At 42.3% G+C, this 17,011-nt stretch overlaps 1 protein-coding gene across 1 annotated transcript; it reads left to right on the top strand.

The window, feature by feature from the left end:
* The first annotated feature begins 1,122 nt into the window (after positions 1-1,122).
* Positions 1,123-13,584, top strand: LOC142786832 (uncharacterized). The gene is made up of 7 exons (XM_075884506.1): positions 1,123-2,320; positions 2,450-2,625; positions 3,082-3,141; positions 3,213-3,272; positions 3,337-3,441; positions 3,497-3,610; positions 3,906-13,584. The coding sequence occupies exons 1-7, from the start codon at positions 2,205-2,207 to the stop codon at positions 4,553-4,555; spliced, it is 1,281 nt and encodes a 426-aa protein (XP_075740621.1). The 5' UTR covers positions 1,123-2,204; the 3' UTR covers positions 4,556-13,584.
* The last annotated feature ends 3,427 nt before the right edge of the window (positions 13,585-17,011 follow it).

The following is a 17,011-nucleotide window of genomic DNA, read 5'->3' as shown; positions in this document are numbered from 1 at the left end:
TTATACGTGGCGCAAAGAAAAATGCTAACTGCAACGTTGGCAAGCATTGGACGAACACCATTAAGTGAAAGCCACATATTGTCAGCAATGAACGACCAAACAGTGTCAAAAACTGCTACAAAGGCTGTTCTAGACTTTATAAAAACCACTGGACTAGAAACTAGACTGTAGGGTACTATGCTAAGTGGCTACTGTACATACGCACCACCTCTTCTTGTCCCCATCATCACCCTTCATCCCTCTTTCCTTCCCCTTTCCCTTATCCCCTGTGTAGAGTAGCAGGCTAGAGCGAACTAGCTCAGGCCGACCTCTCTGCCTTCTAATAAGTTCTCACTCACTCACGATATGTCTTGGTTCGCAATACTCCTGTCCTGGCCTCAAACAGTAGAGAACTACCCCGAGTATTATCATAGATCCTTTCCTTGGCAATTTCCTGCTTAAAAGTTCGTTAGATCTCTAGTGCGGACTTTCTTAATCATGCCAATTCTCCACCTATCGTTCTCAGCTTCCTTCACCTTCTTCTTAACCGATAATTCTTTTTGGTTTGGCCCCCTGCTCCTTTCCAAGTATTTACCAGTCGATTTTCTGGTTCGCTTTTTCCATTTTGTATCGACATTCTTCATGTACAAGTAGCTGAATACCTTCCTAGCACAACGCTCCTCCCCTATTTCTCTCAATCTCTTCTCAAATTTTATCTTGCTGATAGCTTCCCTGCCCTCAAATGATGTCCATCCCATATCACCTTGTACTCATTGATTTGGTGTATTCCCGTGAGCTCCTTAGGCAAGCCTACCTATTTCACGTTGCTTAATATTTAATTTCTAAACAGGTGACTGCCGCGCCACGGCGAGCTATGGCGCGAACTAATAGGAGTAGCTTCCCGCTAGGTGCTTTTCTCACGACCACGCGCGGCCTAGGCATAGAGAAAGGAAAAGACAAGAGAGGACATTCCGCGAAACCTGGCCTCAGGAAGTGCGTCACGCCTACGTAAGGAACTAGTGCTCTCACCAAACGTCAGAGGACGCAAGCGCAAAAAAAAAACAGTATGCAACAGAATTGTTTTTACAAAATAATAATTATACGCCCAAATTTGGTATGTTTTTTATACATAAAAACAATTTATTCAATACACTTTACGCGATTATTTTTCTTCAGCCGTACTGTCATAAACACCATCCACCCAGCGACAAGCCCATGCATGACTGACAGCAGGAAGCTTTCGTCGCTTTCGTCAACGTCGGCTGCGTCGGCGTTTTCGTGCGTGAGATAACAGCTGAGGCACGTTTTCAAGCGAAGCTTGTTGAATGACATGTTGTTGGGCTTGTTGGGTCATTTTTTTTAGAAAACGGTTACACCTGCGCGAATAAGACACCATGCAACAATCATAGAAAGATGCACACACACACGTTGCGCTTCGTGTGTGCGAGTTTGTTTCTTACGTGGCGTGTCATTCACGCAGTTGTCCTTTTTCTGAAGCTTGTAATGATGGGGAGGTTCGCTAAAAAGAAAGTTTGCGGCTCTATGCGGCGGCTAGACGGGAACATTGTGCAACGTATGCAGTATAGCAAAGGCGGCACGGCGTCAAGCCGAGGCGACGCGTGCTGCGTCTGCCACGGACGCGAGCGTCTGTGCGCTGAGCATAGCTTGGCAGCTAGGTCATAGGCTCGGTGGCTCGGTGCAAAATATTGAGAAGCGTTCGCTGGGCCTCGCATGCTTCACGACGCATTTCCCGAAGGCTCGGAACACGAATAATTCTTGGTGTGCCGGAGGCAAATCTGGACTAGCCAAGTGGCCATCATCTTCGTTTCTTCGCTATCCTTGTGCCACTAGTGCAAGCTGCCCACAATTTTTTTGACGTTTCCAATATAATTTTACCGCACGAATTTCAACTACGATTTTTGTTCCCAATTTACTGCTGATACTGCGTACGCACGAAGGTGTTCTAAAGTTCCCAGGCCGCGATACCATTGCATTACAAGGGATAGCGGCCTGGAAACTTCTGAAGATCTTTGTACGTGGTCTTGACGTCTATCTTTGTAAGTCAGAGTTTTATAGGTCAGAGATGTATCACTGGTTTTGTATTGTGCATCGATTAGCTAATCATTCAAAGGGGTTTGCTGGTACACTTATGACGTGCACATATCTTTTTCGTAATTTGACAGCGAAGCATCCACTTACTAACATTTTCAGACCGCGCTGATGCCATGCCGTCCGGCGGTCCAAGCTACGGCAGCTACTGCTGTGTATCGTGGTGCTTCAACAATGGCAGAACCCACAAGAAGCCTGGGACGAGTTTCTTCCGCATACCACGGGACGGAAGGTGTGTTAAAGCTTTTGTATGGTTTGCATGTCTTTAGGCTTACTGTTCGTACTTGCTCAATGAGGGTAACAATAAAAAATCACTATTCAAGCACTTCCCCTTTCAAATGATAGTTCATTGCCAATGCAGGATGAAAGCATGGATGCAGTATGCTGGACGCGATGATCTCCTTAGTAAGCTGGCCAGCCTATTGTACGCAACGTACAGGGTTTGTAGCGACCATTTTACTGCTCAAAGTTTCATGGACCCTGGGCACACAAGGCTTACAAGAATGGCTGTTCCCAGTGTGCAACCTGCTGCACCATGTAAGTGATTGACTGAAACTCAAATATGTGCAATAGCAGCCACTTGTATTGAATCAGTGGCGACAGTTAACCGCGAAGATCTTTGTAGCCGATGGAGAAACCTCACTATAGAAGTAACACTTGGAAAGTCTTAAATTTTGTGAATTGTGGGCTATTACCTTCCTAACAGCAGCTTTACATTTCTGTCGTTTTTTGATGCTCTGGACCTGCGCAACTTGTTTTGAAAGACTTTAAGAACTATTCCACGCTATCTTCAAGCCTGAGTGCACATGTACGTATACCTTTCATCAGTGAAAGCTGGCACTGTTGATAATTCCAAAAATCACAAATTACTTGTTTCCTAGTTGGCGCCTTCTCTTTTCTTCCACGTTCGACCAATTTATGCGTTTGAAAGAGCTGTTTAAGTTTCCCCATGCTACAAGCTTTGTAACTTGTACCAACTGCACATATATGCAGGTTCTCTGAGCATCGCTTCAAGTAGTCACTGTGACATGGCTGCAGAAGCTGCACTGCAAGGTGCGGATGAGCTTCAGTTTGTGTTATTTTAAGTCTCTTACTGACACATTGTCGTAATTTCATTTTTTCAGGACCTGCGGTAGAGGCTTCAAAAAGCGGCTCCTACACATTGCGGTGCCCCGATGAGCAGGGTGCGTTCACTGTCGCGATTTCTTTTTTTTTTACCCAAATTGACTGTTGACCAAACCTCTGCAGGTGGCAACTCCCTTGTAGCTGGTGAAAGAATTTCTGCTGACTTCGTCTTGCCGGAGAAAACCTTAACCAGTCGTTCAGCTGTCACAAAAGGAACTTGTGTGACCGGTAAGTTGTATGTTCACTTCAACACCAGAGTGGATTGATATAGAGACTTCCGCAGGCCGCTCACAAGATTGTTCCGACAGCACTGTCCGAGGCACTGAACAAGCTTCACAAGACCCTCCAGAAGACGTCTCCGCCAACAGCTCCACGCCTGAGTGCCCTAGAGAAAATGGTGACTATGCTTTTATTGCAGCTGTTTTTAATGTGCTATTTTATGTTTAGGACATTCTGAGGAAACTATCCTCAAAAGGACACTACGTGTGCACTTACAAAATGTAAGGGTGGGCTCTCAGTGATTTTCATTTGTTTTGTGCATTGTCAACATTGTGAATGGTTTGTTTTTAGGTAGTGGAATCGAAAACTTTGCACCACAGAAAGTTGTGCACCTTGGGTCTGAAAGAGCGAGGAAAGTGCTCGTATGGGATTAGTTGTTCTTCGCTTTTACATCCATTTTTTGTTTATTGCAGTGCGTTCCTGTGTGCCAGCGACAATGTCTCCATCAATGAAGTACAAGCAAACCATTAAACATCTGCAAGCCAAAGTAGCAGCACAGCAGAAAACTATCAAAAGACTGCGGAGACAGCCTCACCAAGCACCGTCATCGACTTCAAAGGTCCTTGGAGTTATCCGACCACACGTCCCCGAGGAGGTTTTTAAACTTCTTTCTGCACATGTTCGCTTGAGGCCCAAACGCAAGGGCAAGCGGTTTCCCGTGTGGTTCAAGAAATTCGCTCTTTACTTAAACTTCCGAGGTCCGCGAGCATACCGATTTCTGGCTCCATATTTTTCTTTGCCCTCCCGGCGTTCATTAAGGAGGTGGCTAGCTAATGTAAAGATGACTCCAGGCATAATTCCAGGAATCCTTTCTTCCATTGCAACAAATACTCAAGCTTGGAATGAACGGGACCGAGTGTGCGCTTTAGTTTTCGACGAAATAGCACTCAAAAAGAATTTGTACTATCATGCTGCAAGAGACGTTGTCCAGGGTTTTACAGATGATGGCACTCATCGCACTTCAACCATCGCTGATCCAGCACTGGTTTTTCTTCTTGTTGGTGTTTCGAGAAAGTGGGTTCAACCGGTTGCACACATCAACACCATCATCTGTTATGCATAACTTGCTGGTGTCACTCATTTTGGAGCTAAGGAGCATTAATATTGCAGTGAAAGCAGTCATTTGTGATCATGGCAGTTCAAATGTAAGTCTCGCTAACCAACTAAGAGTAACTGTAGCAAAGCCTTTCTTTGAAGTTAATGGTGAGCGGGTGTATTACATTTTTGATGTTCCGCATTTAATTAAAACAACGCACTATAATGTCCAAGCACACAAGTTATACATTGGGGATGACATCGTTAACTGGTCGCACATTGTAAGCCTTTACCAATCCTCACATGAGTTGCGGTTGCGATTGGCTCCAAAGTTGACTGAACGGCACGTTCATCAGAAACCTTTTTCTAATATGAAGGTCAGCAGAGCAACTCAGGTCCTCAGTGCATCAGTTTCGATTGCTATCACGGCATTGGTGTATGCGAAGGTGCTGCCTGCCTCGGCCATCACTACAGCTCAATTTTGTGATCGTATGGACAGGATTTTCGATGCCTTGAACAGCTCGAGTAAAAAAAGAACTTCGCAAAATCTTCGACATGCAATCATGAAAAATGATTCAGAGCTGATTGACTTCCTCCGAGGCCAGCTTCCCTGGATTGCATCATGGCAGTTTGTTGGCAGACGTCAACCACAAACCATCGTAGGTTGGCAAATTACAATTCAAGCAATTTGTCAACTATGGGACGACCTCTCCAAAAATTACAATTTTGAATACCTGTTAACACGCAGGCTTCAACAGGATCCTCTGGAGAACATATTTGGTCACATTAGGCAAAAACAGGGTTGCAACACCAACCCCAATGTAGCACAATTTATTTGTGGCCTGAAGCACATCTGCATAAGAAAACTCTTCAAGCTGTCACAATACGGAAATGTCGAGGATGATGAATGTGACCTCCTCCAGGAGCAGCTCTCGCCATTCTCCCTCACCAGTGCGTCTCTTGTGAATATGAAGAGTGTGCACAGCCACAGCCTGACGACTTTCCCGCTCTAGACGATCTCTCTGAACTTGCGACCAACATTCACTCCCATATTATCGATGACTCCGCTGCATATTATGTAGCTGGTTTTCTCATCAAACACTTCCTTCGGAATGCATGTGACGGTTGCAGTTGCCTACAGTTACTGAAAGACGACAGTGAGACGCTTAAGGGCACCCACCAGTATTTCACAATGCTCAAAGCATACCACGTCCCCAGCAAACTTTTTGGGAATCTCACTGTGCCATCAGAAGCAGCTTTTGCATACGTACAACAACTTGAATCTCACTTTCTTGCCATAATTGAGGCCACTGCACATCACCTGAAAGTGTGCGATGTTTTGTATCACCATCTGTCAAGTGTTGGCGATTTTCATTTCTGCTCTGCTGTGTGTCGCGCGAAGTTTCTGATAATGTTTTGCCGGGTTCGTTTATGTTGGCATGTGCGTTTTATGAACCGAAACTTGGATAGGGTTAGGTTCCAGTCTTCAATCTCAGGCATACAGCTTGACAAGTTCAAAGGTTAGCAATTAGCGGCGGGTTTACCTTAAAGTAGTCGAGTTGAGCCGAATCCTGCAATAGCTTTGCTATGTTATTACTTCGTTACAGCAGACTTCATTATGGTCTTATATACTTATATTCTGTTCAACTGGACTAACCACTCCTTCGTTGCATACATTGTTTTGGTTACCCGCTATGAGGAGTAGGGACACTGTGTATTCGCTCGAAGTGATTTGCATAACCTTAAAAAGAATGTTGGGTATCCTGTCTGTATTTTTGTAGCAAATGCGGGCGAACTGTACACTTTACTGTGGGTCGCTTGGTCACTGTGTATGCTTTATCTCTCCAGCTCAAGTAATATATCGATAACAAAACCGCTTGTTGAAATGTCTTCGAGCGGGTAAGGAACACAGTATGAAGTGCGCACGGTTCACGTTATCACGCTTTTCGTATTTTAGCTTCTCATCAACCTCCTCATCTCGCCCATCAAAATTCTCAAAAGAATACCCAAACTTGTAGCGTTTGATGGGGCTGCGGACGCTGCCATTTTATTTTTATATAGCTTGTGAGTGATAACGTACGATGTAGAGCCTTTGTAAAAAATAATGAGCCAAAGTGGTTTCCTTCTGCTATTTATTAGCCCTGTAATACCGCTCTCGTAGCACCAATTAAGATCCACAATTCTGGATAAGTGATGACTACAATCTATTTTAGCTCGCAAGCGTCACAGCAACACCCAGACGCAAATCGCTTGGGATCTTAAGTTTTTGATGAAGGCGACGCATAAGAAGAGCCACAAGACCTGCCAGTGTTGTAGCATAAAGTTTGTTTTTCATGTAGTGAGCAAGCTGCAAAGCCCTACCATTCTGAGGACAAGCAGGCATCAAGTCTGCTTTTTTTAATTTTGGGCTAGCTGTTCTTGAGCACAGCCAGCACACTGCACCTTTGCCTTTCTGCTATATTGTGTCATGTGGTTTCTGTGCGCTCTTTTTTTCTATGCATTATTTCGGTTAACCCCAGGCGTGATTCGCGACTTCATTGCTGTGTATATGTCATTTCTTCCTTCTTCATCAGCATTGTGCGCTGTGTTTTTGCCATAGATCCTTACTTACCCACTGGTCCGGTGTGTCATACTTCACCAGCTTCTCGGCTTCTGCCAACTCTAGCGATGTGTGCGTTGCCTGTGTTCTCTCTGTATTTGTTACAATATTTGTTACAATTTATTTGTAAGGCGAGATGCATTTGTTGTCTACCTCTGTCATATTGTGCTTTTTATATTCTGAGACTCTACCTTGCCTTTGAATAAAACATTGCGGATACTCTGTCTCTTTGACTGATATATACATTGATCACTTGTTCAAAAAGAAAAACACAAGCGCGATGAATAAAACCGTAGTGAATTATCATTACCTGCATCTTTTTATTATAACTTAATCGAAATAAAAATTACGTCACGACCAATTCGCACGAACCACTGAACGAAACAAAACAGGGAATCGCTCAATCAAAACGACCTACAAAAACTATCCATTTGGGCGATGAAAAGTGGTCTAAAATTATGAACTTTCGTCATAGCCAAACGTCGGTTACGCAAAGTAATTCAAAATTTGCGCCAGTGAACCCGAAACAGGAAGCGCACGCCACTTGCTCTCACCAACCACCAGGTGTGCTAGGGTCAATTGGGCCGCTGGGGTCTACGGGAGTGTCCACTCTTAACCTTTTTTTTTATTTCTCTATGGCCTTGGTGCCAAATTGCGCGAACATCCCTAGGCACTTTAGTTCCTAGTAGGTGGTAGGTGTCCTAGTAGGTGGCAGGTGCGCCCGCGCTGGCTGGAGCGGTGCGGGCAGTGGTAGGTGTTCTGTACTTCGGGTATGTAAAGGCGCCGCTGGCTATGGTGTTATGTCAGCGCTTCCTCTATTTGTTGTGTGGCGGTTTGTATTATTGCGATATTATTCCTTGCGAATATGGTGATGCTTGAGTGCTGACTGTTCAGTGTGGACGTTAGTTCTGAATGCGCGGTGCGCTCTGACGCGCTTTAGTGAACGCTGTCACACGGGTACTTGCTGCATGTGGTCCCGCTGCACTGTATTTGATCCGGGCCGTGTAGCGGTGACTAATACCGGTTTTCCTCGAGAAATTTTGATCGCGCGCAACAACTTTGTCGCTGCTGCGCTATACAGCATCGAGTTTGGCGCAGATGCCCTAACCGCGGTCACAAGTGTCTTTGTGACACCGGCGGTATGAATATCGCATTATTTCCACTACTCGCACAGATAGTCCAAGTAGCATAAAGAAAAAAAAAAAGCTGTGACTGCGATATACCCTGTCGGTGATCACACGTGAATGGTTATACCAAGTTAAACCGGTTCAGTTCTGTACACTTTTGTGGCCTCTACTTCTTTGGCTGCTGCTTGCATGACAATGTAAGAAAAAAAACAGTCCACTAATTACATCAAAATTATGCAAAAATGGTGTATCATACTTAGGCAAGTCTCTAGAAGATATAAAACGTCTGCAAAGAAGCCCATGTACATGTTCGGTCTTGCAAACAAGCTTATTGCTCACGCTTTTGGCAAATTTTGCTGTTAGGGTTCTGCCGACATGAGCCGCAGTGGACCACCGCATTATACATATATTGTATGATTGGTGTGTCAAGTGGTCACCTGTGAATTGCGATTTGCATAAAAAGCGAGTGCTTTGCTTTCAGCGCAACTTTGGCATGCTCACTTTTTGCTTAACACCTAAATCTAAACCTCGTCGTACATTGAAGGTGTCATCATCAGCCTGACTAGGCCAACTGCAGGGCAAAGGCATCTCCCATGATCTGCCAATCAACCCGGTTTTGTGCTTTTCGTTGCCATGTTATACATGCAAACTTTTTAATCTCATGGCCCCATTTAACTTTCTGTCTCCCCTTCATGTGTTTGCCTTCTCTGGGAATCCAGCCAGTTACCCTTAATGGCCAGCGGTTATCCTGCCTACGTGCAATGTGCCCGGCCAATGTTCATTTCTTATTCTTATATATGATATCCTGAACCCTGGTTTGTTCGCTGACCCACGCTGCTCTCTTCTTGTCTTTTAAAGTTACACCTATCATTTTCCTTTCCTTCGCTCACTGGGTCTTCCTCAATTCAACCCTGTTTGTAAGCCTCCCGGTTTCTGCTCCGTAGGTAAATACTGGCAAGATGCAGTTGTTATATACCTTCCTCTTGAGGGTTAGTGGCAGACTACCATTCATGATTAAAGAATGCTTGCTGAATGTGATCAACCCCATCTTTATTCTTCTAGTTACTTCACTCTCATGGTTCGGCTTGGCGGCTCCTACCTGTCCTAAGTATACATATTCCTTTACAACTTCCAGCGTCTCTCCACCTATCGCAAAGTGCTGTTTTCTGCCGAGACTGTAGCACATTACTTTAGTTTGTGGACATTCATTTTCAGACCTACTTTTCTGCTTTCCATGTTCAGTTCTGTAATCGTGAGCTGTAATTCATCTCCTAAGTTACTCATCGAGGCAATGTCATCAGCGAATCGCAGGTTACTAAGATACTTTCCATTATTTCTTATTCCTAACTCTTCCCAAGCTAGGGTTCTGAAAACCTCCTGTAAACACGAGATGAATAGCACTGGAGAGATTGTATCTATGTGCCTTACACTCTTCTTTATTGGAATTCTCCGCTTTCTTTATTGTGGCTGTGCATCCACTGTAGATTTCTTCCAGTATGTTTATGTAGCGTTCTTCGATGCCCTGATTCAGTAGTGCCTGCATTACTGCTGATGTCTTGACTGAGTCAAACACCTTCTCGTACTCTATGAAGGCTATGTATAGGTGTTGATTGTATGTGAAGGTGTTGTTTGATATGTTTATGGCAGAAGATAACGTTAACATTATGGTACATTCCACAGTGCAGTTAAGTGCGGTGTATTTCAATCGGTGCATCTTTTTTTCATGATCTAGCAGTAATCTATTTTGGGCATAAAATATCAGTTATGGTCTTGTTGCTTTTTCTCACCTCATAATGCAAATTATTTATTAAAAGATCACATCTCACACATTAATAAAAGGACCAGGGCAATGGAGGGCCTTGACACTTTAATAATGCACTACCATATTGCGATTTTCAACTGCAACTCAAAGATCCCTTCTTGGCATATTTAATGCATAATAAATTCTATTGTTGCAACATTTGTCTGTGTAATCTTTTGGTTGTGAAAACATGCCCTTACGATCGACAACAGCTGGTTCATTTGTTTTTAAAAAGCACTCAAATGGTACTCCATGCCTACGGACTATAGCACAGCGTAATAGTATTTGTCTAAAATATGTGGTCAATAGGTACGAAACAACAGCTGTAGCACTTTAAGCAGGTTATTTGCAGTTAAAAATAAGCTGGGAGCACTTGATCACAGCACTATTGGGAGTCTGTCACCATGTACAGATCTTTTGTACTCGCATAAGTTTCTGTGCTTTCAGGCTCATGCACAGCAGAGTAGAAGGAACCTACGTTGCTCTCCATTAAAAGCATAATAAAAAATTCAATTTACCTCTTGCAGCTATACATTTAAACTAGGAAGTTTGTCTGGTTAGAGTTAGTTGAGAAGGTAAAAGTACTTATGATCTTTAGATGCTATACACCCCCTGAGGAGGCTTTGGTGGTCAAAAAGAAAATGCTTTCTTAGCAGAAAAACCAAGGCAAGGCTCCTCTTGATTGAGAATAAAAAAGCCTTTGCTAGTCTTTGGCAATAGAGTTTTAACGCCCTTCACTAACACGAAGGAAAGTCAACTGTTTTTCTAGGTCTTAAGCTCTTTTGCTGGCCTCCGAACAATGTTATACTAAGCTCTGTGTTTACTCTTATATAGCTTCTTTCCTATCCTTTTATAACAAACTGCTAATACCTGAACATTAAATGTCTAGAAATTCAAATACTTCTGAAGTCAAGATTGTCACAATTTATTTGAATTTTCTTTAGTGTGTCAGGATGGTGTCTTATTGAACATATTGTGTTTTATTATTGATTATTAATAATGGTGTCATATTGAACGTCACTGTAATGAATAAAGTCTTTTTGCTATGATTTAACAGGTGCTTTTTCAATTGCTATGCATTTGCACAGATTGTCAAACACATCACAAATGATCTAATAACAAATGCCTCAACTTAGTAAACAGAAAACTTGTATAATTCAAATGTGATGTTTTATTGTATCTCATGAAGAGAGTAAGATCATTCAGTAAAAGCATTGCTGGTGATCTCCATAGTCATAGAGGTAATTGAATTTAAGTGATTAGTATTGAGGTTCCACTTTGTTGCATATACATGTAGTAGCACCAAATTTATCCTCTTCTTTATGCCTGTGCATTTCAATATAGTCATTTGAACAAACCGGAAGTGTCGTGTTATTATTGTCTGTCTTTGCATATTTCACTCTGACTTAGCATAGTATTTGATGCTAGATGCCAAAAAAGAGATTAATATGTCACTTCTCCCTTTCACCACGAAGAGGTTTCTGTTTAAGCTATTGTTCAAGGCAGTGACGTTATTCAGCATTCTGCTGTAGAGCATATGAGCAATACTGTTTGTTTTTACAGGACGCTATACCATCGGTCGCATATACATGCTTTTTTGGTCTACACATGTAGCTTTAAAAATCATCAGTGTAAATACGGTTGTCTTTATTTATATATGAAATAGTCCATTGAAAGAAAGAAAGTCTGTATCTCTAATCTGACCCTAAGGTAAAGGGAAATGGTACCGTACAGTCAGGGTTGGATCCCAATCATTTTAGGGGGAGGGGGTTGCTTTAATTAACAAATGAGAGACGGGAATGGTCATTACTTTTTGTTTTTTTACTAGCTTAAAAACTCTATCATAGCATGAATACTATTAATGTTTGCTTAAAGAAATCCCAGTCATTTGTCCTAATTGATGATAACAGGTAGACGGCAAGCACTGAAGAGAGGGGGAGGGGATACTGACAGGCTTGGGGGTGGGAGGCGATCGCCTCTAGCGTCCCCCTTCTAGATCCGCCACTGTGTGCAGTTCTGCACAAGATCACAGGATTGATTGCGAACCTCAGGAGTCTCTATATAATAGTTTATTTATTTATTTATTTATTTATTAGAATACCCTCAGGGCCCGTAGGGCATTACAGAGGGGGTGGGTACAACATATATAACACACAAGAAAAAAAGACAAAATAAAGAAACAAGCATCAGATGCGCAAATCAGGAAGGCAACATAAGTCAATTAAAAATGTATAAGAATTCAAGCACATACAAGACAAAGATAGATAATGGAAACTGCGTATAGTTACAAGCATTGCTGAGAAATTGCAGTCTTGAATAACAAAGGGTCTGTTATTGATACAACGGAAGAGGGAAGGTGGTTCCAATCGGCGGCTGTTTTCGGTAAGAAGGCTGCTGAAAAGAATTTGGTGCGGCAAAACGGAATGGCAACCTTATGCTGATGATCAATGCGCGATGAGTGGTATGACGGTTGTGAAATGAGGTCTCGCTTCATTGATGGATTGTGAAAAAATATCTTATGTAAAAAATGCAGTCGCGCCAGTTTCCTCCGGACAGTTAAATTGGGTAGGTCAAGGTTAGATTTCATTTCTGATATGTACATATCTGTTGTGATATGTACTAGTGCCCTAGTTCTATGCAATCAGGGAGATTATGAGGTCAAAATAATTAAGCTTTAACTTGAAACAGTGCATCTCATAACCAGATTTTAGTTTTGCGTGATGAAACTGTCGAACTTAATTTTTTGAATTCTTCTCTAAACTAGCATAGATGCACAGTGCTTGCGAAATTCCTCTCCCAGTTTTTTTCATGTGAATGTGTGGTTCATCACAGAATTTATGGCATTATTTAGCAGTGCGATTTTTCAAGGCTTTCCCTATTGCCATGACCTTTTTTTTTTCAAATTTGTTCAAACCAGAAGACAAGTTCACCAGGGAACATTTACTGCATGGGAGGATGTATGAAACAGTTGGTTATATGTTGAAATGGGCCCATACACACACCTTTTGCAAATCAACAAAATTTATTCTTCATTAGGCAAACTAATTTTATATAATTGTGCAGCAGTCACGCAGCTATACTGTCAAAAAATAACGCTTCAGGACAAATAGAAATGTTTAATAAAAGTTACTGACAAGAAAATGTAAAGTTAGGCATCTGTCATAATCATATGGTGGTTTTGGAATGTTAAACCCCACATATCACCGAAAATGATAAGGTAACATTGCCTTAAAAAGTTGCTTGTTATTTACTACACACCTCAAGAATCAATATGAATTCTCTGCAATTAGATACAAGTGAAAATCTAGAAAAAAGTGCATCTTTCATTCATTCATTTTTATTTCCTTAAGGACCCCACTCTGGGGTATTACATAAGGGGTGGATACACAGGAAAAGAGAACATTTGAACACGTTAGTTTTCGCAGCATAGGTGATTTGTAAGATTTGTCGCGAAGGATGATGGGCAGGTGGTTGAAGCAATGGAGCAGGGAAGGTCGTTCCAATCCTTGACGGCGCGGGGAAAAAAAGAAGCGGAAAAAGCGGCAGTTCTGTTACGATAACGGGACACTTGAAGTGGATGGCTTGTGCGGTGTGAGATGTATGTCGGGGGGAGGATGTAAGGAGCTGCATTGAGAGAAGAATGAAAAAATTTATGAAAGAGAGAAAGGGTGGCGATACGGCGGCGAACAGAGAGGGGTGATAAACCGGATTGTGCTTTCAAGGATGAAATACTGATGTCGTATGAGTACTGGGAGTGAATGAATCTAGCGGCGCGATTTTGAACAGATTCGAGGTCGTTAATGAGGTATGTTTGGGGCGGGTTCCATATGGGGGAGGCATATTCGAGTTTCGATCTGACGAGGGACTGATATGCTAGCAACTTCACATGTTTTGGTGCATGACGTAGGTGACGCTTCAAGAAGCCCAAAGAGAAGAAGCACAGCATAGCTAATACGTTTATACTGTTTCAAGTTTTAGTTCACCGTGATGAAAGTTGCATGTCCATTAAACAAGTTGTGTGAATGAGGGCAATATTCAGCCATGTGTAGCCTTTGAGCTTTTGAGGACACACTTTCCACGTTACCAGTCATAGTCAGCATGGTTATACACTGTGGTCCTTTATGAAAACCAAATGAGGGAGCAGATAAACATTAATGCCACTGAGCACTTTTACTAAATATCCTATCCAAGATTGCAGCAAAATAAGCACCTGCAAACATATGTGCTAGTAATAACAACAGAATACTCAGCTTGAAGTTTCTGATGCAGGAAAAATAAAGAAATTATGAAAACGACCACATGTTGGATGATGAAGCGAAGACAATGCTTCATTAGCAATTTTAAAATGCTTATTTTATGGTTCGTTTCAATAATGTTCCTGACTTAGCTCGTTGTGCATTTGGCTGGAGTGCAGATTCATTTCCACCACTGTCACTTATCCTCCTTTGAGGTCCTTGGCAGCAAGTACACCTACCTGTAACAGACATGGCGAATTACCCCACCTCCTCCTTTATTTTTCTCTACAATTCAAGCAGCAGCCTATCTTTCCACTCCTAAATAAAGGTGGCGGTGAGTGAACTGTACATGCATGAACTTCACTGCATGACTCGGGCTGCAATTCAAAGCATAAAATTTCATAAGAAACTGTAATAAGTGTCCACTTTGTTCGGACTGCAGATATTTAGGCAAAATTGGTTGAAGCACTATATGAAAATAGGTGTGAATTTTTACTGCAAAGTATCGCACAGTTAAAATAGTGTGAAGAGAACACTCGCAGATAGAGCAGCTGAATTGGTGGCAAGCATTCCTTGGTTGTACGGGTAGTCACATTCAATGGGCCTCTTGTGCAGCCCTTGCAATGCTATGGAAAAAAAAACATGCTTGTGCCTCCATTCCAACTTCAATCGCGAGTGGGCACTGTAAAATACAGAGCAAGCGCCCCCTCCCCTCCCGCAATTATTTTTCAACCTGTTCTCCACTACGGAATTCTACAGCAGCAGTTCTTGGGAAGCAAAGTTCTGAAAGTTCTTATATATGTGCAAGATTTTTTAACACTATTACAAAGTGATGCTTGGGGGCTGCATTCTGAGTTGTCACAAATTGTCTGAACATTTGTAGAACATCTTTCCCGCTTTGTCATAACACCTGAAATTTCACACAAGGATTCTCCTCGGGTCTGTAAAACAGTAAATGCGTGTGTGTTCAATACAGCATTTCATTAGAAACACAGGTGTGCATTTTTCTTAAAGGCACTTCTATATTGAATTAGTGTACGAGACCAAGCAAGGGCCCCCTTCCAGATCATCTTTCAGCGTCCAGGGTGTGATTTCTCTGGATTTTACAGTAGTATGAAGTGTGAGTTAGTGCTTGGGCCAGTGTGTATCTGTTACTTTAAAGTACTAAGAACCTGGGCAGCTTGTACCTCTACGCAAAGAGAAGAAGCACAGCATAGCTAATACGTTTATACTGTTTCAAGTTTTAGTTCACCGTGATGAAAGTTGCATGTCCATTAAACAAGTTGTGTGAATGAGGGCAATATTCAGCCATGTGTAGCCTTTGAGCTTTTGAGGACACACTTTCCACGTTACCAGTCATAGTCAGCATGGTTATACACTGTGGTCCTTTATGAAAGGGAAAACCTGAGCACGTGGCCTGCGCTCAGCGGTTACTGGCTACAGCAACCTCAACCTACAGCTGAAGAAAGTGTGCCCACTTCTGTTTTTATCAGCGCCTATCCAATGGCCACAATTCATTTTTTGTTTGCCAATAGATGCCTTCAAAAGGCGATGTGCTTTGTTTTGCAGTTGTTTTGGTTGTTCCAATTCAGTTAGTAAATAATGGTAAGAGAGTACCGACACAAAAACTGAACTTGTCATTTTTTTGTTGCAATGAGTGGCGAATGACCCAGTTATGTTGACGGCAAACCTTTTTTAACGGAGCGCACAACAAATTGTTTAAAAACATTTTCATAGTGCACTGCTCGGGCGTATGAACGTCGCCTCACGAGGTACCATAGTGCTGCAGACTTGTGAGACTGCATTTTTTTTGCTTGTTTGAGAAAAGCTGTGCACGGGCTCGTTTAAATGTACATGTAATGTGTGTCTGTTGTGATAAATAGTCCTCTGTGTCACGCTTCCTATCCTCCATCCTCCTAGGATTATACGCATTGAGATGTGATACACCTAACATTACAACTACACTGACTTTCACTTCTCTTTGGGCCAGGTGAATGAGCTGGTCAGCTACTCTACATCACTCTTGTTAGTTTTTTTCTTTGGGTGTTGAAGAGACACTAAACAGCGAAATAATTTTTCGCATACTATTGAAGTATAATTTCACTGCACCACTCTTACCACGACACGACGCTTTGCAAGTGCGAAACCGCGCAAAGAAAATGTCTCACCAAACACCATGACATCATTAATTTTGATGGCATTTACTGGGTTCTACATAGCTTATAATCGATAAATATGAAGGACATTGTCATCTGTGGGTGTCATAGACCTAGCATACGAAGTTTTAGAATATATCACCGAGCCAATAGAAAATTATGAATAATACATTTAAAAACTTTTGACGTCACGCATGGACATTTCGGCACAAATTTCGATAGTGAAACTTCAACCTCAATTTTCTACACTGATAATAGACTTGGGATAGTGAAACACATGGCATTGGCATTAGAGTTCTCATAGGGCAGTTTGTCAATCCAAACAAGGTCACTATTTCTCTTCAGTATCCTTGTAATGCTTTTGTAAAATACACACAAGAAACTTGTGAATCAAGTGCAAAGCTGCACAGCAAACTGGTGTTGGGGGTACGGAGTTGGTACAATGTGATTTCACCCATGTCGCATTGCTGCAGTGAAGGGAACCAAACTGCTCGAGACTACAGCAGCAGAGGCTTATAAATCCCTCCAGAGTTTCCTTCCACAGCTAGTTTTAACCACATAAATTC

Source organism: Rhipicephalus microplus, unplaced genomic scaffold, assembly GCF_043290135.1.
Source record: "Rhipicephalus microplus isolate Deutch F79 unplaced genomic scaffold, USDA_Rmic scaffold_34, whole genome shotgun sequence".
In the NCBI taxonomy this organism is placed as follows: Eukaryota; Metazoa; Arthropoda; class Arachnida; order Ixodida; family Ixodidae; genus Rhipicephalus; species Rhipicephalus microplus.
This window is presented reverse-complemented; position numbering and strand designations above follow the sequence as displayed.

Bases quoted from the DNA above. Each gene is read 5' to 3' on its own strand.
- LOC142786832 (XM_075884506.1), top strand. From the start codon at position 2,205: ATGCCGTCCGGCGGTCCAAGCTACGGCAGCTACTGCTGTGTATCGTGG. The intron at 2,321-2,449 runs GTGTGTTAAAGC...TTGCCAATGCAG, and splicing joins CGCATACCACGGGACGGAAG to GATGAAAGCATGGATGCAGT. The intron at 3,273-3,336 runs GTGCGTTCACTG...AAACCTCTGCAG, and splicing joins GCGGTGCCCCGATGAGCAGG to GTGGCAACTCCCTTGTAGCT.